The sequence below is a fragment of the Leptodactylus fuscus genome, chromosome 5 (genome assembly GCF_031893055.1).
Source record: "Leptodactylus fuscus isolate aLepFus1 chromosome 5, aLepFus1.hap2, whole genome shotgun sequence".
NCBI classification, from domain to species: domain Eukaryota; kingdom Metazoa; phylum Chordata; class Amphibia; order Anura; family Leptodactylidae; genus Leptodactylus; species Leptodactylus fuscus.
In genome coordinates this window covers 33,322,034-33,349,928 of record NC_134269.1, presented here as the reverse complement: position 1 = coordinate 33,349,928, position 27,895 = coordinate 33,322,034, and the positions used below count along the sequence as shown (strand labels likewise).

The window sequence follows — 27,895 nt, the reverse complement described above, 5'->3', positions numbered from 1 at the left end:
CAATGCAGGGACCATTATCTTACATATGGGGAGCACTGTAGGTGCCATTATTTTACATGTGGGAGCACTGTGGGGGCCATTATTATATACCTGCTTTATAACATGCTGTCTCTACATTTGACATAATAAAAGTGACACTAGGCACCTTAGTGTAATAATATCAACTGTAACAAATTCACTTTGTAACATATCTGGATACTTTACAAAGTTGTGTCCATCATCACAGAAGCAGAAAAAAGTGCCAACTACAGAGAAATATCAAGGCCAAGCTGTGACCACAGTATGAAACAACTCCCAAAAGTAACCTATCCCTTCCTGTTATCTACAAAAGTCAAGGGAACCTCTGGGTGACGGCAGGCCATTTCAAGGACTAATACCTTCAACAGTTTGACAAGGACAAAACAAATTTTCCCATCCTGCCTTGTCAAAGGACAGAAATTGCTAGATAAATACCAGGCGAAACTAGGCTGCTTCTTATATGGTGATTTAATGGAGTTCTCCACTTTCAGCAAAAAATGTTATCAATGTTATATTAAAAATTATACAATTTTCTGATACACTTTGTGTGTTAGTGTCCTTTATATTACTAGCAAGGATGACCAACTGGAGTATGTGAAGGTTCCCTAGAACCAGTTAGGGTAGAGTCACCCCACAGTAAAGGCAGGATTAAAGTGACCATCATAAGGTCTCCATACTTGAAGCCAACCATCACAGAACCCAAATAGGCCCCGGATTCATGGTTTCCTTCATTGCAAATTAAGGCGCAGGTGGTTGACTGTCAATAGTAAGAGATGTAATGGGTGCCATGACACTAAATTTCCTTCTGCAAGAAATCTGGAAGTGATTCAGGCAGTGACGGGTGTATAAAGAAGGTACCACCGCGTAGAGGCGGCGCTGGAGAGTTCTCTCACAGCATTGAGGACGCCCCCAGTACTGTTTGAACGCTGGGGCCCGCCCCCAGTGCTTTGAGAGAACTCATTTGCATACCAACGAAAACCGGATTATATACCAAACGGCGGGGCGGAGAAGACATCTAAAGGTAGGAGAAGAATAGCCTTTCTTAGGGCTATTCCTACGTGATAGGCAGAAAAAATTGAGTTTTAATGATAGGATCCCTTTAATGATTTCCATATCTGCCTGTCTCTATGTTCACACTTGTGTTCGGAATTCCATTCTTCGGGTCCACTTGGGGACCTGAAAAACATAAACCCTATCTGCTTAAAAAGCGAGTTTCCGCCTGAAAAATGCGGAGAGAATGGTCCTGCTTGAAGGAATTTTCTCTCTGCATTTTTCAAGCAGAATGGGGGATGGAAACCCCTAATGGAGAACGAGCGCCTTAGACATAACTGCAAGTCAAGGTTTGCAACAATCTGACATTTCTATCTTGGTGCCTTTTTTGTCTGACAGTCAGTGTATAACTTGGGTAGAAACAGTTGCGGAGATAGATGAATTGGTCTATAAATGTACAGCACACGTTCTACCATGTAGTCTTATTGATGTTTATGAGAGTCCCAGATGTGGGATCCTTACTTATCAGAGATTAATCGCATTTTAGAAATACCTCTGCAACACACAGATAAAGGTTACATATAATTGTACAGTACAATTTTTTTTACTTTAAGCGCAGTGGCTAACTTTTATAGCTATAGATAAGAGCTAGAGTCGTAGACAATGATATCACATAACTATATAGCTGCCAAATCTGTTAGGTAAAACAGTTCTCTGTGTGCATCATTCAGCAGAGGCAGATTTGGCGTCTATTTCTTTTAAGCTTACACTAGGTTCACACTAGTGCTAATATTCCATTGCTCTGATCCGTCGGAGGACAAAAACAATGGAGAGGCAGACCGTTAAAATAGCGGTTACATGTGAGCCCTACAGACCCCTATGATTATAATCAGGGGTGAACCTACCCCTTTTGCCGCCCGAAGCGAACTACAGAAAGCCGCCCCCCCCCCAGGAGTAGGGGGCGGAGCGAAGGGACGTGACCGAGCGAAGGGGGCGGGGCTTAGCGCCGTTCGCAGGCAGAGAGCAGGCACGGAGAGGACCTGCTCTCTGCCTGAGCGTGAGGGGAGGCTGCTGGAGCAGCGCTGCTCCAGTGGCCTCCCCAAACCACCACTCGGTGCTAAGCCAGTCCAGGACAGCTTGTCCTGGACTGGCTTAGGTAATCAAAAATGCCGCCCTCCCTGGGGCCCTGACATAGCACCGCCTGAAGCGCTCGCTTCAGGTCGCCTCATGGGAGGTGCGGCGCTGATTATAATGGGGTTCAGTGGGTGTCTGCAGCTTGTTTGGTTGCACACCGTGCTTCATACCTCAGACGTCCGTCACGCCACCAGGCTACTAAGGTCAACTAGTGGGGAAGAGGGTCCCAAATAGATTATTTGCAGTGGGACCCTCTACTGTCTGTGTACACCCCTGAAAAACAAAAGTCTACATTTCACTTTTGCTACTTTTTTTCCCCCCCTCGCCATTTTATAATGTGGGGTCTTAACTTTTTTGTATTGACCAAAACTGTCTATTATACAGGTAAACCTGGGTACTGCTTTGGGTGTCTGTACTCTAGATCCAGGCACTAACACAATGTAAATGGCAGGGAAATCACAAAGTCCTGTCCACGACAGTCGAGTACAGAATGGGTTTCCCTGGAACATGGCTTGTCACTACATGTAGCAGCTACACTGCCCGCTATACAAATAAAGGGCGTTGTATGAAAGATCAAATCTTTTATACAAAGAGAGGTAAACTGTTCATGGATCACACACAGGAACCTGCAGTTGCATGTTGCAACTCTAACAGCATAGAATATATTGGTGCAATACAAATAACAGGAAATTATACACATACCATTGAGCAAGTCTTTATACACGATTTCCCTCCTAACCAGTGCATTAACCCTTTCATGTCCAAAGTGTTTTAATGTAGAAAATGATAATATTTTTTTTTTAAGTTAAACCTATTACCATGGTATACCATTTCCTCAGGCAACATACGTGTCATATTCCGTGACAGCTGCTGCGACGGGATGCCAGTGCAGTGCACGGCATCCCATTGCGACTTTCCGCTCCAGATTAGGCCTAAGTGAATGGGGCTAGTCCGGAGGGTGCTGTCGCAAGGCGGACGCCGCGGCTGATTCAGCCACAGAATTTGCCTGAAGAAAGGGCAGCTCGTTTGAGAGGGCAGCATGTTGTCGCTAGCGGAAAAAAGAATGCTAGCAGTCTACACAGACCTCTATTGTGAGGGGGCGGATTATGACGTGAATTCCGCCCTTCTTGCCCCGTGTGACCGAGCCCTTAGAACTGTCCGTCTCAAGAACATTAGTACATACAGGTTTCCTAGAAATGCTATTGTGTCAGTGGTTTTGCATGAAGACATACATGTACAGTTGTGGCCAAAAGTTTAGAGACTAGTACAAATTTTGGTTTTCACAAACTTTGCTGCTTCCGTGATTTCAGATCTGTTAGTCAGATGATTCTATGGTTATTGAAGTACAATTCTAAGGATTTCATTTGTTTTTACAATTTTATTACCAAATATATTAAGTTTCGATACAGCATTAACCTTCATTTTTCAAGTTTTCTGCAAATCACCCTGGCACGCTGGATATCAGCTTCTGGGCCAAATCCTGACTAATAACATCTAGAGATGAGCGAACAGTGTTCTATCGAACTCATGTTCGATCGGATATTAGGCTGTTCGGCATGTTCGAATCGAATCGAACACCGCGTGGTAAAGTGCGCCATTACTCGATTCCCCTCCCACCTTCCCTGGCGCCTTTTTTGCTCCAATAACAGCGCAGGGTAGGTGGGACAGGAACTACGACACCGGTGACGTTGAAAAAAGTAGGCAAAACCCATTGGCTGCCGAAAACATGTGACCTCTAATTTAAAAGAACAGCGCCGCCCAGCTTCGCGTCATTCTGAGCTTGCAATTCACCGGGGACGGAGGTTTCCGTCCAGTTAGCTAGGGGTTAGATTCTGGGTAGGCAGGGACAGGCTAGGATAGGAAGGACAAGACAACCAACAGCTCTTATAAGAGCTAAATTCCAGGGAGAAGCTTGTCAGTGTAACGTGGCACTAACGGGCTCAATCGCCGCAACCCAGCTTTCCCAGGATCCTGAATGGAATACACTGTCAGTGTATTCCCGTATACCCGATATATACCCCGATACCCGTTCCAACGGTGTGCCCCCCCACCTTCACCCCAGAAATACCCTGCAAGTCCCCTAGGAATAGAATTGGGGCTATATACACCCACAATTTTTACTACTGGTATACAGTGCCATTGTCTGACTGGGAATTCAAAGAATATATTGGGAATACAAATACCCTCATTTCTTGCTACTGCCATATAGTGCCAGTTTCTGACTGGTAATTCAAAGAATATATTGGGGTTACGTGCACCCACAATTTTTACTACTGGTATACAGTGCCATTGTCTGACTGGGAATTCAAAGAATATATTGGGGTTATAAATACCCTCATTTCTTGCTACTGCCATATAGTGCCAGTTTCTGACTGGGAATTCAAAGAATATATTGGGGTTACGTGCACCCACAATTTTTACTACTGGTATACAGTGCCATTGTCTGACTGGGAATTCAAAGAATATATTGGGGTTATAAATACCCTCATTTCTTGCTACTGCCATATAGTGCCAGTGTCTGACTGGGAATTCAAAGAATATATTGGGGTTACGTGCACCCACAATTTTTACTACTGGTATACAGTGCCAATTTCTAACTAGGAATTCAAAATGCGCAAGGCTCCCGGAAAGGGACGTGGACGAGGCCGTGGGCGAGGTCGGGGGAATGGTTCTGGGGAGCAAGGTAGCAGTGAAGCCACAGGGCGTCCCGTGCCTACTCCTGTGGGGCAGCAAGCATTGCGCCACTCCACAGTGCCAGGGTTGCTTGCCACATTAACTAAACTGCAGGGTACAAACCTTAGTAGGCCCGAGAACCAGGAACAGGTCTTGCAATGGCTGTCAGAGAACGCTTACAGCACATTGTCCAGCAGCCAGTCAGACTCTGCCTCCTCTCCTCCTATTACCCAACAGTCTTGTCTTCCTTCCTCCCAAAATTCCGAAGCTTTACAGAACAATAACCCAAACTGTCCCTGCTCCCCAGAGCTGTTCTCCGCTCCTTTCATTGTCCCTCAACCTGCCTCTCCACGTCACGATTCCACGAACCTAACAGAGGAGCATCTGTGTCCAGATGCTCAAACACTAGAGTCTCCTCCATCTCCGTTCGATTTGGTGGTGGATGACCAGCAACCCACCCTCATCGACGATGATGTGACGCAGTTGCCGTCAGGGCATCCAGTTGACCGGCGCATTGTGCGGGAGGAGGAGATGAGACAGGAGTTGGAAGAGGAAGTGGTGGATGATGAGGACACTGACCCGACCTGGACAGGGGGGATGTCAAGCGGGGAAAGTAGTGTGGATGTTGAGGCAGGTGCAGCACCAAAAAGGGTAGCTAGAGGCAGAGGCAGAGGTCAGCAGCTTAGGCGAAGCCAGGCCACACCCGGAATCTCCCAAGATGTTCCAGTTCGTACCCAGCCCCGAAAAACTCCCACCTCGAGGGCACGTTTCTCGAAGGTGTGGAGTTTTTTCAAGGAATGCGCCGAGGACAGATATAGTGTTGTCTGCACAATTTGCCTCTCGAAATTGATTAGGGGCTCTGAGAAGAGCAACCTGTCCACCACTTCAATGCGCCGTCATTTGGAATCCAAGCACTGGAATCAGTGGCAGGCAGCAACGGCAGGACAAAGGCCGCCTGCCGTTCACGCCACTGCCACTGCCTCTGCCACTGCCTCTGCCTCTGCCACTGCCACTGCTGACTGTGCTGGCGATGCACTCCAGAGGACGAGCCAGGACACCACTTCATCTGCCTCCGCCACTTTGTTGACTTCTACCTCATCCTCCCCTGGTCCTGTCTTATCTCCTTCTCCTGCACCACCAAAGGCACCATCAGGCGTTTCTTTACAACAACCCACCATCTCTCAGACATTGGAGCGGCGGCAGAAATACACTGCTAACCACCCACACGCGCAAGCCTTGAACGCCAACATCGCTAAACTGCTGGCCCAGGAGATGTTGGCGTTCCGGCTTCTTGAAACTCCCGCCTTCCTGGACCTGATGGCAACTGCGGCACCTCGCTATGCCGTCCCTAGCCGTCACTACTTCTCCCGGTGTGCCGTCCCCGCCTTGCACCAGCACGTGTCACTCAACATCAGGCGGGCCCTTAGTTCCGCGCTTTGCACAAAGGTCCACTTGACCACCGACGCGTGGACAAGTGCATGCGGACAGGGACGCTACATTTCACTGACGGCACACTGGGTGAATGTAGTTGAGGCTGGGACTGCTTCCCAAACTGGCCCGGTGTACCTCGTCTCCCCGCCTAACATTCCTGGCAGGGACACGAGAAGAACACCCCCCTCCTCCTCCTCCTCTACCGCCTCCTCCTCCGCCACCGCCTCCTCCTCCGCCACCGCCTCCTCCTCCGCTGTTAGATTGACCCCAGCTACGAGTTGGAAACGTTGCAGCACTGGCGTTGGTAGACGTCAGCAGGCTGTGCTGAAGCTGATCAGCTTGGGGGACAGACAGCACACTGCCTCCGAGGTGAGGGATGCCCTCCTCGATGAGACGGCAATATGGTTTGAGCCGCTGCACCTGGGCCCAGGCATGGTCGTTTGTGATAACGGCCGGAACCTGGTAGCAGCTCTGGAGCTTGCCGGACTCCAACATGTTCCATGCCTGGCCCACGTCTTCAACCTAGTGGTGCAACGTTTCCTAAAGAGCTACCCCAATGTTCCAGAGCTACTGGTGAAAGTGCGGCGCATGTGCGCCCACTTTCGCAAGTCGACAGTAGCCGCTGCTAGCTTAAAATCTCTCCAGCAACGCCTGCATGTGCCACAACACCGGCTTTTGTGCGACGTCCCCACACGCTGGAACTCAACGTTTCAGATGTTGAATAGAGTGGTTGAGCAGCAGAGACCTTTGATGGAATACCAGCTACAAAACCCTAGGGTGCCACAAAGTCAGCTGCCTCAGTTTCACATCCATGAGTGGCCATGGATGAGAGACCTTTGTGACATCCTACGGGTCTTTGAGGAGTCCACAAGGAGGGTGAGCTCTGAGGATGCGATGGTGAGCCTTACAATCCCGCTCTTGTGTGTTCTGAGAGAATCCCTGATTGACATCAGGGATAACTCAGATCACACAGAGGAGTTAGGGATAGCATCCGATCCGTCACAGCTGGAGAGTAGGTCCACACATCTGTCCGCTTCACTGCGTTTAATGGAGGAGGAGGAGGAGGAGGAGGAGGAGGAAGAAGAGTTGTCCGATGATGTGATGGTTATACAGGAGGCTTCCGGGCAACTTCGAATCGTCCCATTGTTGCAGCGCGGATGGGTAGACATGGAGGATGAGGAGGAAATGGAGATTGAACTTTCCGGTGGGGCCAGAGGAGTCATGCCAACTAACACTGTGGCAGACATGGCTGAGTTCATGTTGGGGTGCTTTACAACCGACAAGCGTATTGTCAAAATCATGGAGGACAACCAGTACTGGATCTTTGCTATCCTTGACCCCCGGTATAAAAACAACATCTCGTCTTTTATTCCGGTAGAGGGGAGGGCCAATCGCATCAATGCTTGCCACAGGCAATTGGTGCAGAATATGATGGAGATGTTTCCAGCATGTGACGTTGGCGGCAGGGAGGGCAGTTCCTCCAGTAGGCAACCAAGTTCTCACCGGTCCACACAAACGAGGGGCACACTGTCTAAGGTCTGGGAAACCTTGATGGCACCCCCTCGCCAAAGTGCCGCCACGGAGGGTCCTAGTGTCACCAGGCGTGAGAAGTATAGGCGCATGTTGCGGGAATACCTTTCCGACCACAGCCCTGTCCTCTCCGACCCCTCTGCGCCCTACACGTATTGGGTGTCGAAGTTGGACCTGTGGCTTGAACTTGCCCTATATGCCTTGGAGGTGCTGTCCTGTCCTGCCGCCAGCGTCCTATCTGAGAGGGTGTTCAGTGCAGCCGGTGGCATCATCACTGACAAGCGCACCCGTCTGTCAGCTGAGAGTGCCGACCGGCTCACTTTGATAAAAATGAACCACCACTGGGTAGAGCCGTCATTTTTGTGCCCACCTGTGTAAAGCACCCCAACATGAAACTCCATGTCTGTACTCAACCTCTCCAATTCCTCCGCATCCTCATACTCATCCACCATAAGCGTTGCACAATTCTGCTAATACTAGGCTCCCTCCACCCTGATTTCCACCAACTCTGCTGGTTAGAGGCTCCCTCCACCATGAATTTGCCCAAACTGGGCTGTTTAGAGGCTCCCTCCACCATGAATTGGTCCAAACTGGGGTTTTTAGAGGCTCCCTCCACCATGAATTGGTCCAAACTGGGCTGTTTAGCGGCTCCCTCCACCATTAATTGGTCCAAACTGGGCTGGTTAGAGGCTCCCTCCACCATGAATTGGTCCAAACTGGGTTTTTTAGAGGCTCCCTCCACCATGAATTTGCCCAAACTGGGCTGTTTAGAGGCTCCCTCCACCATGAATTGGTCCAAACTGGGCTGGTTAGAGGCTCCCTCCACCATGAATTTCCCAAAACTTGGCTGTTTAGAGGCTCCCTCCACCATTAATTGGTCCAAACTGGGCTGGTTAGAGGCTCCCTCCACCATGAATTGGTCCAAACTTGGCTGTTTAGAGGCTCCCTCCACCATTAATTGGTCCAAACTGGGCTGGTTAGAGGCTCCCTCCACCATGAATTTGCCCAAACTGGGCTGTTTAGAGGCTCCCTCCACCATGAATTGGTCCAAACTGGGGTTTTTAGAGGCTCCCTCCACCATGAATTGGTCCAAACTTGGCTGTTTAGAGGCTCCCTCCACCATTAATTGGTCCAAACTGGGCTGGTTAGAGGCTCCCTCCACCATGAATTTGCCCACACTGGGCTGGTTAGAGGCTCCCTCCACCATGAATTTCCCAAAACTTGGCTGTTTAGAGGCTCCCTCCACCATTAATTGGTCCAAACTGGGCTGGTTAGAGGCACCCTCCACCATGAATTGGTCCAAACTTGGCTGTTTAGAGGCTCCCTCCACCATGAATTGGTCCAAACTGGGTTTTTTAGAGGCTCCCTCCACCATGAATTTGCCCACACTGGGCTGGTTAGAGGCTCCCTCCACCATGAATTGGTCCAAACTGGGTTTTTTAGAGGCTCCCTCCACCATGAATTTGCCCACACTGGGCTGGTTAGAGGCTCCCTCCACCATGAATTTCCCAAAACTTGGCTGTTTAGAGGCTCCCTCCACCATTAATTGGTCCAAACTGGGCTGGTTAGAGGCTCCCTCCACCATGAATTGGTCCAAACTTGGCTGTTTAGAGGCTCCCTCCACCATTAATTGGTCCAAACTGGGCTGGTTAGAGGCTCCCTCCACCATGAATTTGCCCAAACTGGGCTGTTTAGAGGCTCCCTCCACCATGAATTGGTCCAAACTGGGTTTTTTAGAGGCTCCCTCCACCATGAATTGGTCCAAACTGGGCTGTTTAGAGGCTCCCTCCACCATGAATTTGCCCAAACTGGGCTGGTTAGAGGCTCCCTCCACCATGAATTGGTCCAAACTGGGCTGGTTAGAGGCTCCCTCCACCATGAATTTGCCCAAACTGGGCTGTTTAGAGGCTCCCTCCACCATGAATTGGTCCAAACTGGGTTTTTTAGAGGCTCCCTCCACCATGAATTGGTCCAAACTGGGCTGTTTAGAGGCTCCCTCCACCATGAATTTGCCCAAACTGGGCTGGTTAGAGGCTCCCTCCACCATTAATTGGTCCAAACTGGGCTGGTTAGAGGCTCCCTCCACCATGAATTTGCCCAAACTGGGCTGTTTAGAGGCTCCCTCCACCATGAATTTGCCCAAACTGGGCTGTTTAGAGGCTCCCTCCACCATGAATTTGCCCAAACTGGGCTGGTTAGAGGCTCCCTCCACCATGAATTTGCCCACACTGGGCTGGTTAGAGGCTCCCTCCACCATGAATTGGTCCAAACTGGGGTTTTTAGAGGCTCCCTCCACCATGAATTTGCCCACACTGGGCTGGTTAGAGGCTCCCTCCACCATGAATTTCCCAAAACTTGGCTGTTTAGAGGCTCCCTCCACCATTAATTGGTCCAAACTGGGCTGGTTAGAGGCTCCCTCCACCATGAATTGGTCCAAACTTGGCTGTTTAGAGGCTCCCTCCACCATTAATTGGTCCAAACTGGGCTGGTTAGAGGCTCCCTCCACCATGAATTTGCCCAAACTGGGCTGTTTAGAGGCTCCCTCCACCATGAATTGGTCCAAACTGGGGTTTTTAGAGGCTCCCTCCACCATGAATTGGTCCAAACTTGGCTGTTTAGAGGCTCCCTCCACCATTAATTGGTCCAAACTGGACTGGTTAGAGGCTCCCTCCACCATGAATTGGTCCAAACTGGGTTTTTTAGAGGCTCCCTCCACCATGAATTGGTCCAAACTGGGGTTTTTAGAGGCTCCCTCCACCATGAATTGGTCCAAACTGGGCTGTTTAGCGGCTTCCTCCACCATTAATTGGTCCAAACTGGGCTGGTTAGAGGCTCCCTCCACCATGAATGTGCCCAAACTGGGCTGTTTAGAGGCTCCCTCCACCATGAATTTGCCCAAACTGGGCTGGTTAGAGGCTCCCTCCACCATGAATTGGTCCAAACTGGGGTTTTTAGAGGCTCCCTCCACCATGAATTGGTCCAAACTTGGCTGTTTAGAGGCTCCCTCCACCATTAATTGGTCCAAACTGGGCTGGTTAGAGGCTCCCTCCACCATGAATTGGTCCAAACTGGGTTTTTTAGAGGCTCCCTCCACCATGAATTTGCCCAAACTGGGCTGTTTAGAGGCTCCCTCCACCATGAATTGGTCCAAACTGGGGTTTTTAGAGGCTCCCTCCACCATGAATTGGTCCAAACTTGGCTGGTTAGAGGCTCCCTCCACCATGAATTTGCCCACACTGGGCTGGTTAGAGGCTCCCTCCACCATGAATTTCCCAAAACTTGGCTGTTTAGAGGCTCCCTCCACCATTAATTGGTCCAAACTGGGCTGGTTAGAGGCTCCCTCCACCATGAATTGGTCCAAACTTGGCTGTTTAGAGGCTCCCTCCACCATTAATTGGTCCAAACTGGGCTGGTTAGAGGCTCCCTCCACCATGAATTTGCCCAAACTGGGCTGTTTAGAGGCTCCCTCCACCATGAATTGGTCCAAACTGGGTTTTTTAGAGGCTCCCTCCACCATGAATTTGCCCACACTGGGCTGGTTAGAGGCTCCCTCCACCATGAACTGGTCCAAACTGGGTTTTTTAGAGGCTCCCTCCACCATGAATTTGCCCACACTGGGCTGGTTAGAGGCTCCCTCCACCATGAATTGGTCCAAACTTGGCTGGTTAGAGGCTCCCTCCACCATGAATTTGCCCAAACTGGGCTGGTTAGAGGCTCCCTCCACCATGAATTTCCCAAAACTTGGCTGTTTAGAGGCTCCCTCCACCATTAATTGGTCCAAACTGGGCTGGTTAGAGGCTCCCTCCACCATGAATTGGTCCAAACTTGGCTGTTTAGAGGCTCCCTCCACCATTAATTGGTCCAAACTGGGCTGGTTAGAGGCTCCCTCCACCATGAATTTGCCCAAACTGGGCTGTTTAGAGGCTCCCTCCACCATGAATTGGTCCAAACTGGGTTTTTTAGAGGCTCCCTCCACCATGAATTGGTCCAAACTGGGCTGTTTAGAGGCTCCCTCCACCATGAATTTGCCCAAACTGGGCTGGTTAGAGGCTCCCTCCACCATGAATTGGTCCAAACTGGGCTGGTTAGAGGCTCCCTCCACCATGAATTTGCCCAAACTGGGCTGTTTAGAGGCTCCCTCCACCATGAATTGGTCCAAACTGGGGTTTTTAGAGGCTCCCTCCACCATGAATTGGTCCAAACTTGGCTGTTTAGAGGCTCCCTCCACCATTAATTGGTCCAAACTGGGCTGGTTAGAGGCTCCCTCCACCATGAATTGGTCCAAACTGGGTTTTTTAGAGGCTCCCTCCACCATGAATTGGTCCAAACTGGGGTTTTTAGAGGCTCCCTCCACCATGAATTGGTCCAAACTTGGCTGTTTAGAGGCTCCCTCCACCATTAATTGGTCCAAACTGGGCTGGTTAGAGGCTCCCTCCACCATGAATTGGTCCAAACTTGGCTGTTTAGAGGCTCCCTCCACCATTAATTGGTCCAAACTGGGCTGGTTAGAGGCTCCCTCCACCATGAATTTGCCCAAACTGGGCTGTTTAGAGGCTCCCTCCACCATGAATTTGCCCAAACTCTGCTGGTTAGAGGCTCAATCCACCCTGATTTTCAAAACAAATGTTGGTGCCAACCTCAACTTACTACAAGGGCCAAATTCACTGCTGGTGACAAGCTCTCCTCACTGCAAGTGCCAAATACACATGTTTCAAGGTGTTTTCCTACTGTCAGAGAGGTGGTATTGAGTGTGTAAAGTGTGTAGTTGTTAGGCTGTGATGTTGGGGTAATAGAGGGTCTTTGGTGTGTTAGATGCCCCCAGACATGCTTCCCCTGCTGTCCCAGTGTCATTCCAGAGGTGTTGGCATCATTTCCTGGGGTGTCATAGTGGACTTGGTGACCCTCCAGACACGGATTTGGGTTTCCCCCTTAACGAGTATCTGTTCCCCATAGACTATAATGGGGTTCGAAACCCGTTCGAACACACGAACATTGAGCGGCTGTTCGAATCGAATTTCGAACCTCGAACATTTTAGTGTTCGCTCATCTCTAATAACATCCCATTCTTGTCTAGTCAGTGCTTGGGGTTTATCACAATTTCTGAGTTTTTGTTTGTCCATCTGATGTTTGAAGATAGGACACAAGTTGTCAATGGGATTGAGATCTGGGGAGTTCCCTGGTCATGGATCCAAAATGTCAATGTCTTGTTCTATGCTGTGAAAAGCATTGTTCATCATCACCAGGGTGCTCCTGGATGGTAGATAGAAGTTACTCTTGGAGGATGTTTAGAAACCATTCTTTAAACATGGCAGTGTTCTTAGGCAAAATGGTGAGTGAGCCCACTCCTTTGGATGAAAACCCCATATGTGACCGGTCTCGGGATGCTCTACTGTTGGGATGTCACAGGATTCATGGCATTTCCAACCTTTATTCCTCTGGACAATATTGAATCTTTGCAGAAACCTTATTTACCACCTTAAGAAATGTTTAGAATTCAGTACATCATAGGAACATCTGACTAAAAGATCTGAAAACACTGAAGCTGCAAACTTTGTGGAAACCAAACCAGGATATGTTGCCTTTATCTGGGTACATTCCTGTATACCCAGACACCATGGATCTATTCATAAAGCTATGTCACGACCACAGCAATAAGGGTAAGTTCCATCAGGGTTTTTTGGCATAACTGATCCAGTCCTGGAAGAGTTATTGCTGTGGTTGTGTGCAATAAAGTTCTTTCTTGCATCCACTTGAGTGAGCGCTGGTACTCTTCTGCCCATCCTTCTGAGAGGGCTGGTCCGCTACTTGATTGCTGTGGTCGTGACATACAATTTCCAAACTAACCCCCAGTGGATGGTGCAGGTAACTGCTGCTGACCGTATATCCGACCACCATAAGAGGAGTATACCCAGATGAAGGGCTATTCCTTGGGTTTCTCCGCTGGAATATCCCCAGTCGCTCAGTGCACCACACATTTTTTCGCTATTTATAAAAGGACACTGGATGGTGACAGCTCATAGAGCTTTATTTATTTGTAGAATTATAGGAACCTTTTTGCATAAAAAAATTCTGGTCTTTTGTGTAAGCAATCTACCTCGTGTCACCCTTGTCTACCTCATAGATTGTAAGCTCTTGTGAGTAGGGCCTTTACTCCTGTTATGTGAACTATTTATTACACTGTAATGTCTCATTTTGTCTTATGATTTGTACAGTATTGCAGAATATGTTGTAAAGTGCTGTGCAATACAAATACCGTATATACTCAAGTATAAGCTGAGTTTTTCAGCACAGTTTTTGTGCTGAAAAAGCCCCCCTCGGCTTATACTTGAGTCAAGCAAAAAAAAATATTTTTTTTTTTTTTTTTTGGGGGGGGGTCTATGACCAGCCGCAATAGTAATATATAGAATCTCCCATAAAATAGTGAAAAAAAGGAAGCTTTAAAGAAAAATATAATAAAAAAATTAAATAAATAAAAGTTGTAAATCCCTCCTTTGCCTAGAATACATATAAAAGTAGGAAATTACGATGAAACACATACACATTAGGTATCCCTGTGTCTGACAGTGCCCGGTCTACTGAATATAGGGGATTTGCAGTGCTCCTGTTCCGTCGGGAAGGGGTTAATAGGAGCACTGCAGATACTTTATCTTCAGCCAGATTAAATTCCAAGTGGGGGAAAAAAACAGTCCTTAAGCTCAGGGAAGGGGCAGACAGACAACCAAAACACCCCCTCCCCTTCCCCAGCAACTACTGCACCCAAACACTCCGACCATTTTAATTTTTGAAATTTTCCAGTAGCTGCTTCATTTCCCCCCCTCGGCTTATACTCGAGTCAATAAGTTTTCCCAGTTTTTTGTGGTAAAATTAGGGGCCTCGGCTTATTTTCGGGTTGGCTTATACTCGAGTATATACGGTATTATTATTATTATTATTATTATTATTATTATTATTGTGTCAGTCTCATAACACAGTATGGTGATTCCACATGAAGTAGGTTAACAGCTTTGTATTGACATAAACCTTTGGTGAAGGCTATACTGGTCATTCACATATTAGAGATCTAAGTACTGGATTTACAGGACAGTAACACGTATGACCTATCGGCCTCCACCTTTGTATTGGGTCACTGTAAATGTTCTTCACAATGGTGTGCACAGCTTCCTATTTCCTATACAAAGCTAAATGTATTTCCAGTGATCGGGGAAGAGAGAAACCACAGCGGGTGTTTATAGACCTATTTTTCCCTCTTTTGGGTTTATTCTATCAGTGAAAGCAGTAGTCACCCACGATACTCCTTGAAGGAAGGGAAATCCCCATGTCATAACCTTTATGAGAATTCTTGGACTTTCCCTCTATCGTCTGCCCCTCACATCACACATGTGGGCGCTTAACAATGCTATACATCTTCTTTTTTTTTTCTTAGTATATGGGATTGTCCTGACTCTGCCCTGACAGATGATGTTCAGTCATATTGAATTTTCCATTTGCCTGATCCTTTGGTCCTCGGAGACCATTTATGTGTTGCAGTGGTTTATTCCCCCTGTCGGAACACATATATGGGGAGGTCAGGACTAATAGCTGTCAACCGTTAGGTGCTCAGATGCTCAGCCAAAAGCTATAGACGTTGTATGGCCAGCTTTAGTCGCCAGACTGCCGGGACTATTCTATGCTTTCTATTAAAAATCCAGATTTATTTTAAAAATAGACTTCTTTACTTTTTATCCTCACAATCTTCCTCCCTTCAAAGTGCACCCTGAGCTCCAGAAGACTCCTGTTTACATGCACTCGCTTCCTGCAGTCTGATAATACTTTGGAATATTTTAAAAACTTTTTTATCATATTGTCTATGTCTCACCACCCCTATGTTCTATTATTCTGAATAGTCCCCGTGCCGTTCCTACTCCTAAATATTTATAAAAAAAGTTGACAACTGGTTGTTGGGGGAATAACAGAGGAAATGGTACAACAAAGTTATAAGAACAGATGCTCCAGAATGGTTAGTTCATGAAACATACAATTATTTATTAAAATAGAAGTGGTGAGAGATAAGACTATGAAAGCATCCTACAAGTCCTAGAGCCATTCCCAACATCAGAGGAGAACTACCCTTAATCCAGAAACCTATAGCAAACAGCGCCAGGGAACATAGGAAAGAAGTAAAACATAAACCATTCTTCTGGAATGATATTGAAAAGTACATAGAATATAAATACTGAGGTCAATGAGGGAGAACCTCAGGGAACTATTATTGTGTCTTATTTACAGCCATTACAAGCACACCAGACAATATATCACCGAGCACAGATAAGATAAGGCTCCCAACTTCCTAACAGGGATTTTAATGACTTGCCATGTCTTCCATCTATAACTACTATAAATTCACCAAACCAAAGACAAACTGGCAAACTGAGTTATGGGGTAACTCAAAGTCGATGGGGCAACAAATATATATTGATTTTCAAAAAGGAACTATTTGCACATACAATGTAGACGGGGGTATACCCTGTATGAATCACAGGCTATCAGACACATTACATATAAAGAGCTATACAAAATGGAAGAAAAATAGGCAAACAATAAGAACCAGTAGTAGGGAGGAACAGTGGAAAATAAATGGAAAAGCGTGAGGCAAGAAAAGCGGGGAGGGGATAGCCATGTCCAATGATCACTTTAGTATAGTAATGTGCAAGTGACAAACCAGACTGAGAAGCACCTGGAATCCCTCATTTATGTCCATGGAAACCATCTATGTGTGAATGGAATGAAGGAATTGGGCTCAGGTGCTCTAAACTCACATATATATCAATGACCTAACACTTACATTCTCTATTATCAGAACCTCCCCCGCTCGTATACAAGACTTCTCCCGAGCTGCACCACTTCTCTGGAATGCTCTACCCTGGACAATCAGATTAACTCCCAATTTCTACAGTTTCAAACGCAAACTAAAGACACATCTTTTCAGACAGGCCTATCACAATGTCTAACGTAAACCCTTCCATAATATAATTAGAATCCCCAAATTTTAACCCTCCTCTGTCCCCGCTCCCACATTTCCCCACATGATATGATGCCATCTCAGTCAAACTTTATAGGTCCAAGCTCCATCCACATGTTACAGGACACCACTAGTGACGGCTCATAAAGTTTTAAGTTTGTGTAAGGACAGTCACCTCTATTACAAAATTGTCTGACCTCTGCATAAGCAATGCCGCCCCTGCTACCTCTTGTGTCACCCCCTCTACCTCATAGATTGTAAGCTCTTGCGAGCAGGGCCCTCAGTCCCATTGTGTGAAATGACTTTCTTTGTAATGTATCTTTCTGTCTGTATTTGAACCCTACAAATTGTACAGCGCTGCGGAATATGTTGGCGCCATATAAATAAAATATATATATATATATATATATATATATATATATACATATATATATATATATATATATATATATATATATATATATATATAAGCCGATGGCTGGTAAGGTACTGGAAGGGGTGTTTATCTCACCCAGATTGCTCAGATGGGCGAGAGGATAAAAATCTGGAGAGTCGGTTTCTCAGCAAACAACTATGTTTGTTGAGCATAATTTAAGTGCTGTGCACTGGGCTAGATTTTTAGGGAATGGCAGGTAGGCTGGTAGTGGGACTTGCCATTTCCATCCCCTCCAGTCCACACCTTGTGGACACTCCTGTGGGAACCCGGCTGTCTCGGGATTTCCTTGTTAGTGGAGCATAAGACATCTTATAGGAGAGCAGACTATGGCAGAGCTTGGCTGGAAAGCCACAAAGAGAGGTGGTACAGCTGGAGACGATCTTGACTGTCTGAACTTGTCTTTACTCTAGGTGAGGTAACCAAATTCTGTTTAGTTAGAGTCCAGATGGGTAGGTGTTTATATTTTATTTTATGCTTCATCAACCCATGTGTGTCTTGAGTAACTAAAACTGAACACTTGGACTGTAACCTTGGAGTCTTTGTCATTGCCAACCACCCAGCACCCCCAGGTCCTGACAATATATAATGGAGTCCAATGCCGACAATTACTAAATAAAAGTCTAGACTAGCACAATCCCATAGTCTAGACTTGTGTTGATAGTACTCGTCCATAGCCCTGTACTGTCAGAGGGGGCGTTCCATACCACCCAGTACTAGTCTATGGATGAGTACTGTCAGGCGGGGGATGGTGGGGGTTGTCGGTTCCTCGCAGTCCAGCTAAGAGGAACACCCTTCTGACAGTGGGCAGAGATCAGTAATGGCACCGATATCTCCAGCCCCAGGGCACATAACGGGAAAGCTGACAGCGCACGGTCGGCTTTCTAATGGTATATAAACTATATGGCCCTAGTAAAAGTACAAGATATGATATAGGACAGACAGATGTCATTGTAGATCCCTCTGACTAAGTGACTAAGCTTTTCCTGGTTTTGTTAGAATTTAGAATAAACTCAATTAAAATGCAGCCAGCTGTTGCCCAGAAATACAATCAGAAATAAGTAGAAAAATCATTTTGCAGCCTTTCCTGTTTTCTATAAAGAGCATACCGTATATAAAGCCTCCCTGCAGAGACTGAAGAGCCGGGACAGGAAATGCTGCTTACAATGTGGGCGAGTAGCCAGGTAGAATTCTGGTTTGTTAAAATTACTTACATATGAGCTTCGGAGTCAGAGGGAAAAACCGAAGTAAAAATAGACTCCTAGTATAATGCAGTTATATCCCTGAGCGTATTCACTTCTGATACTTGTCTGGTCTGCACTTATGACCAGCGGTGGAATGGCATTTCCCTATTCACACAGCAGTGGAGTCCTGGAGATATACAAAGTAAATCACAACAATTTATTCCTATTTCTGAAACGTCCCACCCGCCATCACATTACACTGAAGTCCAACCATGGTCACCAGAACCAGAGAAAACTGGACAAATCTCACCCTTCTATTATATCTCTACTATAGATTTACCAGTGGCGTAACTACCGCCATAGCAGCAGAGGCAGCTGCCACAGGGCCCGGAACATTAGGGGCCCGGCGACAGCCGCTACCACTGCTATCATTATACTCGGGGGTCTTTTCGGACCCCCGAGTATAATGATTGGCGGACCAAGAGGTAAGAAACATAAAAAACACTGTTACTTACCTCTCCACGATCCGGGCAGGCTTCGGCCTAGTCGTCTGACGTCTCATGACCGCGGCCTGCGTCCCAGGTCATGTGACGTCTGACGTCATTGAAGATCAACTACTTCAGAGTCCGACAGTGTAGGAGACGGGAGATAGGTGAGTAACAGAGTTTTACTCTGGGGTCTGAAAAGATAATACTTTGTGCAGGGGCCACTATGGGACATAATACTGTGTGCAGGGGCCACTATGGGGGATAATACTGTGTGCAGGGGCCACTATGAGGGATAATACTGTGTACTGGGGCCACTATGGGGGATAATACTGTGTGCAGGGCCACTATGGGGGATAATACTGTGTGCAGAGGTCACTATGGGGGATAATACTGTGTGAAGGGGCCACTATGGGGGATAATACTGTGTGCAGAGGCCACTATGGGGGATAATACTGTGTGCAGAGGCCACTATGGGGGATAATACTGTGTGCAGGGGCCACTATGGGGGATAATACTGTGTGCAGGGGCCACTATGGGGGATAATACTGTGTGCAGGGGCCACTATGGGGGATAATACTGTGTGCAGGGCCACTATGGGGGATAATACTGTGTGCAGAGGTCACTATCGGGGATAATACTGTGTGAAGGGGCCACTATGGGGGATAATACTGTGTGCAGAGGCCACTATGGGGGATAATACTGTGTGCAGAGGCCACTATGGGGGATAATACTGTGTGCAGGGGCCACTATGGGGGATAATACTGTGTGCAGGGGCCACTATGGGGGATAATACTGTGTGCAGGGGCCACTATGGGGGATAATACTGTGTGCAGGGGCCACTATGGGGGATAATACTGTGTGCAGAGGCCACTATGGGGGATAATACTGTGTGCATGGGCCACTATGGGGCATAATACTGTGTGTAGGGCCACTATGGGGGATAATACTGTGTGAAGGGGCCACTATGGGGAATAATACTGTGTGAAGGGGCCACTATGGGGGATAATACTGTGTGAAGGGGCCACTATGGGGTATAATACTGTGTGCAGGGGCCACTATGGGGTATAATACTGTGTGCAGGGGCCACTATGGGGAATAATACTGTGTGAAGGGGCCACTATGGGGGATAATACTGTGTGAAGGGGCCACTATGGGGTATAATACTGTGTGCAGGGGCCACTATGGGGAATAATACTGTGTGAAGGGGCCACTATGGGGCATAATAGAGCGCGCAGGAATGCGTAGGAGGGGGTTGGTCGAGGTCGTCGGTGTCGGTCAGGGGGCCCATGTCAAAAGTTCACCACGGGGCCCGCCATTCCTAGTTACGCCACTGCCTCTGACCTTGACCTATGACCAGGACCTGGATGCAACTTCTGCTTTTATACTCTCTATAAGAGAGCAGTTTCTCAAAAAAATATGAATGCATCAGTATTAAGGTGACGAGATTAGGCCCTGCCCTGTAATACACTGTGCAATCATTTAGGATAGGTCATCAATATCGATCAATGGTAGTGGTACAGCCATTTATATGATGGGTATTATAGTGAATTACAAGTAGCAGTACTGGAATACTACCTGTTTGTTATCAAGTATCAAAACATTAAAAAAAAAACTTTGAAAGTAAAAAAAAAACTGTGTGATGTAAAGACAGTGAAATGTTTTATTTTTACTCTCCAGTCTACTCTGATATGTGTATATTGTTATATCACCGATATTCTATTCTATTATAGGTCTCATCGCACAAACAAATACAACCTTAATCTGTCCCATTGGAACTCTGCCTCCAAGTAGGTAACAAAGTCTGTCCTATACACATGTAATATAAAATGTATATACACTTATTAACAAGAAAAATACTGCACCATGAGGAGTTGTTGGAATGGAATATAACTTTATGTATGTGAATGTAATGATGATATATGTAAGTGATTACAATATTAGGGTGCGTTCACACGATGTAAAATGGAGCGCAAGCTGGCACATATACACGTGCAAGCATTTTGCGTGCTCAAAAAGATCCCATTGATTTCAATGGGAGTTACGAGCGTATATGCCGCGTTATTTTGCGCCCGTAATTTTGCGGCCACCCCTTTCCTCGCTCTTCCACGCCTTGATCTTCTGTTCTTCCGGAATGAAGAGGTTTGCGAGCGTACTGCACATGTGCAGTACACTTGCTCGCGTAGTTCTAAGGGGAACTTAGAACTACTACAAAAATGGCCCCGGAGCGTGCGCAATAGCACTCCAGAGGGAGCACTACTGCGCACGGGCTGCATTTGAACCAAACCCACCGGAAGAACAGAAGATCAGGGCGGGGAAGAGTGAGGACAGGAGGACGTCGCTAGAAGAAGAAAGAAGAGGAAGGTGTGACAGCAAGATGACGTTGGACAGTGCACGACCGCCCACCGTGCACGGTAACTATAATTTGGGGGGGGGGGGGTTAAAATAAGATTAGCGGTGCCTGAATAGCCTTTTTAAAGGCTATTCAGGCATAAGTGGGGCTCATACAGCATAATTTTGCTGATAGAGCCCCTTTAAAGTCTGTAAATAACCAGGTCGGTGACAAATTTCACTTTCTTTAGTGGGGGAGACTGACCAGAAGTGGTTGTGTTATAGTAGAAATAAATAACCATACGACAATACTAATAATAAATACAGATATATGGGATTACCGTATAGGGAGAATGCAGCAGAGGTCATCATAATGGTCTAAGAAATGCAATACATGAAATTAGAACAAATCACAAATATAATATAGTCACCTGGCAATATAATAACAGTATACCGTATACTGTATCTGCTAGTAGAATAGCCAATAGATAACCACAATAATCATATAATATGTCTGTATGAAGCTTCATATATGGTAAGCACATGGTTGGCCCTACACATGTTTACTTTCTACCTTGTGGACTTATCAGACAGAGTTCACACTACCGTTGGATTCTTTTTGAAGGTGTCCATTTAAAAAAAAAAAAAAAAAAAACATAACAGACATTAACAGACACGTGTAAAAATTTTCTTTGAAGTCAATGGGAGTGTTATTTTTACACGTGTATTCTATACATGTGTATTATGCTAAAATGCGCGAGTGTGCGTTAACTCCATGTGAGCGGCCCCTTAAAAAAAATGGTTTTGGCACGGACAGCCCAAAACACTCCCCGGCGCTCACGGCCAGACACGGTCTGACAGGTTTCGGAAACCTCTGAACGGAGACCGAACACTGGTGTGAACCCAGTGTCAGTTAGTTTGCGTTACTGTCAGTTAGTGTCCGTTTTTTTGCTGTCCTTTTTTTATTTTTTTGTTTGTGAACATGTGCAGAAAAAAATGGACAGTAAAAAAATCAGACACTAACGACACCTGTCCATTACCCATAGACTTTAATGTTAAAAAATAACGGATGCTTGACATCGTCATGAAACCGTTATTCTTAATGGACACAAAAGTCCTACATGTAGGATTTTTTTTTCCGCGAAAAACACGGACATGTGACGGAATGGGTATAAACGGACACTAATGGACACAAGATAAAACCCCATTGAAATGATTGGCAATTTTAATGGATTTCTGATGGTTCATCTTGTGTCCGTTGCTAAAATCTTGTAATGGACAATAGCAACGGACAATATTGACGGTCACCAACGGTAGTATGAACACTCCCTTAACTGCTGCTGTATCATGCCTCTATCCTTAGCTACCCCTCATAGGTGCATATATGATGAGACTGCACCTGCCACCATTTATGTACAGTGTTGGCCAAAAGTATTGGCACCCCTGCAATTCTGTCAGATAATACTCAGTTTCTTCCAGAAAATGATTGCAATCACAAATTCTTTGGTATTATTATCTTCATTTAATTTGTCTTCAATGGAAAACCACAAAAAGAATTGTCAAAAAGTCAAATTGGATATAATTCCACAGCAAACATAAAAAAGGGGGTGGACAAAAGTATTGGCACTGTTTGAAAAATCATGTGATGCTTCTCTAATTTGTGTAATTAACAGCACCTGTTACTTACCTGAGGCACCTAACAGGTGGTGGCAATAACTAAATCACACTTGCAGCCAGTTGAAATGGATTAAAGTTGACTCAACCTCAACAGAATTGCAGAGGTGCCAATATTTTTGGCCAACACTGTATCTGCCTGAGACATAACTACATGTCAGGTTTTGCAGCAATCTGACATTTATATCTGGGTGTGTTGTTGTTTTTTTGTCAATAAATGTATAAGCAATGAGGAATATTCTGTGAATGTTCAGTATAAACAATGCATACATGTCACATCTGGTCCAGAGGGTTTAAAACGGTTGTCCAACTCCTTTTTATTGATGGCCTATCAGCAGGTTGAAAAAATTCCTGTCACGCAGCTGATCAGTGAGGGCGCTGGGTAGCTGCTCTATTATTGCTAACCTATCCCGAAGAGAGCTCAACAATCAAAAGGAGTTGGATACCCCATTTGAGAAGTGAAATTAAGGATACATACACTGATGCCAGTTCTATTGGTTAAGATGTATGACGTCAGAGAAATACAAAGGACCCCTATAGATGTGATGGTCTAGTGTCCACATACTTTTGGCCATATAGCATATATTACCCGTATGGTTTCAGAAGGGATGCAGTCATTAATAGACTACTCATAGTTAGTTGTAACACACACCTTTGTTGTATAGAATATGGGCCATTGGCTTTGCCTTGAAAAAATTGCATTTGTGTGTCAGCTCACTCACGTGTCCCTATGGGGTATAAACATAGCGTCCATTCTGTAGTTGCTGGTAAAGAGGGAGTTTGCACGGATGTAGCAACTAGAGATGAGCGAGTAGTATTCGATTGAGTAGGTATTCAATCGAATACTACGGTATTCGAAATACTCGTACTCGATCGAGTACCACTCGCTATTCGAATGGAAAAGTTCGATGCAGAACCAGCATTGATTGGCCGAATGCTATACAGTCGGCCAATCAACGCTGGTTCTTCTCCTACCTTTAGCAGTCTTCTCCGTGCAGCTTCCCCGCGGCGTCTTACGGCTCTTCATTCACTCTGCCAGGCATCGGGCCTGGGTAGAGCCGACTGCGCATGTCCGCTTGTAGTCCGGGCATGCGCAGTCGGCTCTGCCCAGGCCCGATGCCTGGCAGAGTGAGTAAAGAGCCGGAAGACGCCGCTGGGACGCTGCAAGGAGAAGACTTCTCGGAGGATCCAGCCCGACCCTCACTCGTGGACTTGGTAAGTATAATTTGATTGAACGTTGCCTACCCCTGAAACGAGCATTTTCCCCCCATAGACTATAATAGGGTTCGATATTTGATTTGAGTAGTCGAATATTGAGGGGCTACTCGAAACGAATATCGAACCTCGAACATTTTACTGTTCGCTCATCTCTAGTAGCAACCTCTGAGCCTGAGGTGAATATACTACTTTGTCCAAAAGATATTTCCAGCAAACTTTAAAACGTAACTTTTATTATGAAGTCATTCCCAATGTGTTAAAGTCCATTCAATTTAAAATGCTCATGATGGCAATGACAAAAAAGACGGCATCTGGCTGACGCGTTTCGGAGCTTAAAATAGCCCCTTGCTCATAGCTTTGCCTTGCCTGTCTTCATTACACAAAATAGTCCTGCACTGTTTACCAGTATTATAATATTCTCTCTTCTTTACCAGTTATATTGGTGATCGACATCTCTAACACAATGTATATCATTGATATAGCTATAAAGAGTCAAAATGCTGATGTTTTCAGAAAAAGCTGAACTGACCACTTATTTCCTCCTCAGATACAACAAACTGCCCTAATAACGAGAATTGTACTAAAACACCTTCCTGTAATCCAGGATATAAAGAGGTCAATGGAGTGTGTATAGGTAAGTGCTGTGTGTATCTAACATGGAAGAAGCCCAAAGGGGAGGATGTACTAAGCAACTCGTGACAAGAAATCAGATGTCATCAGAGATGTATCATTATGTGTTATAGTGATTATTACTCAATGAACAACCAGTAAACAAGGCAATAAAGAGGAATTACCAGAAAAAGTAACTATAACTATTATAGAAACAAAATACTACTTTGACAATACTACAATTCATCCCCCCACAGACACAATATGAACCAGATTTGCCAAGAGGCTCATTATTCTTAACCACTTCTGGACAGCCCATTGGGTTTTTACATCCAGAGAGTGGTTGCCTTGTTCTGCAAGGACGTGCCGATACGAAATCGTGCAGCCGCTGAAATGGGGAGGCAGGGAATGTTTATTACTGTCTCTGCCTTCCTGATCGCTATGTAAACAGTGCTCAATAAGCACCTTATACACAGCTATGGGCGCTGCCATGATGCTGCTCCCCTCTGAATGGGCCGTCACGAGATCCACCGGGATCACAGTCTATTAGGACTTTTGGGTCCTAAAGGACCCAGATCAGCTCTATAGTTATGGGCAGGAGGATGTATTACTCCTGCAACTGGGGCTAAATGTATCAGCCCCAGTTACAGGGAAAATCAGTCTCCCCATCAAAAAAAAAATAGTGATCGGATGTCCCCAAAGGTCTCTTACGACCTTATGGGGACACACTGTAAATAAATAAATTAATTAAATAAATAAATGTCAATAACACGCCCTTATTACAGGGTCTAGCGCTACCCCCAACGACACCATACAAAATAAAAATTTGTTCTTTTATTTATAAAGTGCTGCAGAATATGTTAGTTCTATATAAGTAAGAGAAATTAATAAATAACCATTCCTATAGTATAGTATAGTATAGTATACCCTAGAATGGTGCTCATGTCTATGAGATCTGACATAAGCCAAGCATCTGGAGTATTATAGTTGGATATCCCTTTCCAAGTCACCTGCTTGGGGTTTTGTGATACTATGATCTTGTATCTATGCCATAAACACAAGCTAGAACAGAAAATTAGAATGCCTGGACTTGGAGATGCTTTGTTATATTTTACTATACAACTCTAGCAGATATTTATCCTGTGCCTGAGATGGACGATTACCATTACAATTACTGCATAAAGAAATCATCTAAACTCTACAGACAAAAGCACAGAGAGACAGCAGGGAATGTAATATATCTATTTACTACTAAAATCATAATATTTTTAAGTATAGGGGCCTTATTCTAACCTGTAATGTATCATGTATGATTTATGACACTGACAAGCTTGTTTACTTTGTTTGTTTTTCAGATATAGTGGAGTGTAGCACTAAGGCAGACGTATGTGAGGCTCACACATATTGTAGAAACACGCAGGGTGGTTATTACTGTCAGTGTGAAAAAGGCTTCCAGAAAGACAATGTAACAGAATTCTGTCCTTCCAAAAACAAAGCTGAGAACAAGTGTACAGGTCAGTGATGTGTGACAGTTTATGAGACATCACATTAAGCCATATGTTAACTACACATCACACACATAGTTACACTTATATTTGTGTCCAGACTTGTGTAATAATAATCCCTGCACCTTTACAAAGATATTGCAAGAAGCTGCACAAGCTGCAAGTGTCAAAGAAAATACTCTATTGTGATCCTTGTTCATTTTCCAATCCTTAGGCAATATTTATATTTCTATATATGCTAATAATTAAAATAAAATATATTACAAATACTACAGCAATCCAGGTATATCATATACCTTACCAATCTAGGTGTTCCAGTAAATTATATATGAAGATATGTCTGTTATGTATCAGAGGGTACAACGGTCCCTCAAACACGGTGTGTATGAAGGTTATATTATGGTTGATCCATGTAAGTAACTGTCAACTTCTTAGGTGGCCTTACTAATAATTTGGCTTTTTTTGTGAATCATGGCATTCAAAACAGGAATATAAAATACACATTGGAGCATATAGCTAAAATTAGAAGCCCCTATTCACCACTATTGTTATGTAAGGTGATTCAGTTGTAAGCTTATGTCTTTGACTGTCCCTTTGCTTTGCACACTCAGTATTTCTTCAACCAGCCGTCATCCACATTAAGGCCAAGGCCCCACATCTCAAAAACACTGGAAACAGTATCATGATGTTACTGTACCTGTAAAATGGATGGAATTCTGGCTACTCCAATTCACATACTGCAGAAAAATATCCACAGTGGAAATGCTGCAATTTCATAAACTGTTGCATTTTTGTAAATCGCAGCATGTTAATTTATACCTACAGAAGTGCTGGCGTTTTCCGTATAGGTATAATAGAAGCAGAAAGTTTGCAGAGGAAAACTGTGTGTGGGGGGAGGAGGTTCCACTGTTTGTTTTTCCTAATTTATTAAAGACATTCAAATTTATTTATTTTTTTTAAATGTTGCAATTTGCAAAAAAAAAAAAAAAAAAAAATTCCCTTTAACCCCTTAAGGACCAGGCCATTTTTTTGTTTCGCATTTTCGTTTTACCCTCCTCACATTTCAAGAGCCATAACTTTTTCATTTTTCAGTTCACAGAGTCACATGATGGCTTATTGTTTGCGGGACAAATTGTACTTTGTAATGGCACCATTCAATATGCTGTGCAATGTACTGGGAAGCTGGAAAAAAATTCAGAATGAGGTGCAATTGGAGAAAAAATGCATTTGCGCCATTTTCTTATGGGTTTAATTTTTACAGCGTTCACTGTTTGGTACAAATGACATGTTACCTGTGTTCTACGTGTCAGTACGAACGCGGTGATACCAAATTTATATAGTATTTGAAATGTTTTGATACTTTTAAAAAAATGATAAACTTTGCAAAATAGAAAAAAAAATTTGTGTCATCATGTTCTAACACCTGTAACTTTTTCATATTTCCATGTATGGAGCTGGTTGCAGTGTCTTTTTATGCGGGACAACATGACGTTTCTATTGATACCATTTGGGGAAAGATCTGATGGTTGGATCACTTTTTATTCAATTTTTTATAGGAGGCAAAGTGTTGAAAAAAACGCTTTTTGGCTGTTTTTATTTTTTTTGCCGCTACGCCGTTCGCAGTACGGGATAAATGTTTTAATATTCTAATAGTTCGGGCATTTTGGAGCGCGGGGATACCT

At 45.2% G+C, this 27,895-nt stretch overlaps 1 protein-coding gene across 2 annotated transcripts in view; it reads left to right on the top strand.

Annotated features, from left to right (window-relative positions):
* The window catches only part of ADGRE5 (adhesion G protein-coupled receptor E5), an 81,678-nt gene that overhangs the window by 16,375 nt on the left and 37,408 nt on the right, over positions 1–27,895 (top strand). For both annotated transcript variants that reach the window (XM_075272791.1, XM_075272790.1), the window contains exons 2-4: positions 20,610–20,666; positions 24,647–24,733; positions 26,064–26,222. In XM_075272791.1, coding sequence (XP_075128892.1) covers positions 20,610–20,666; positions 24,647–24,733; positions 26,064–26,222 — 303 coding nt within the window. The remainder of the gene's footprint in view (positions 1–20,609; positions 20,667–24,646; positions 24,734–26,063; positions 26,223–27,895) is intronic.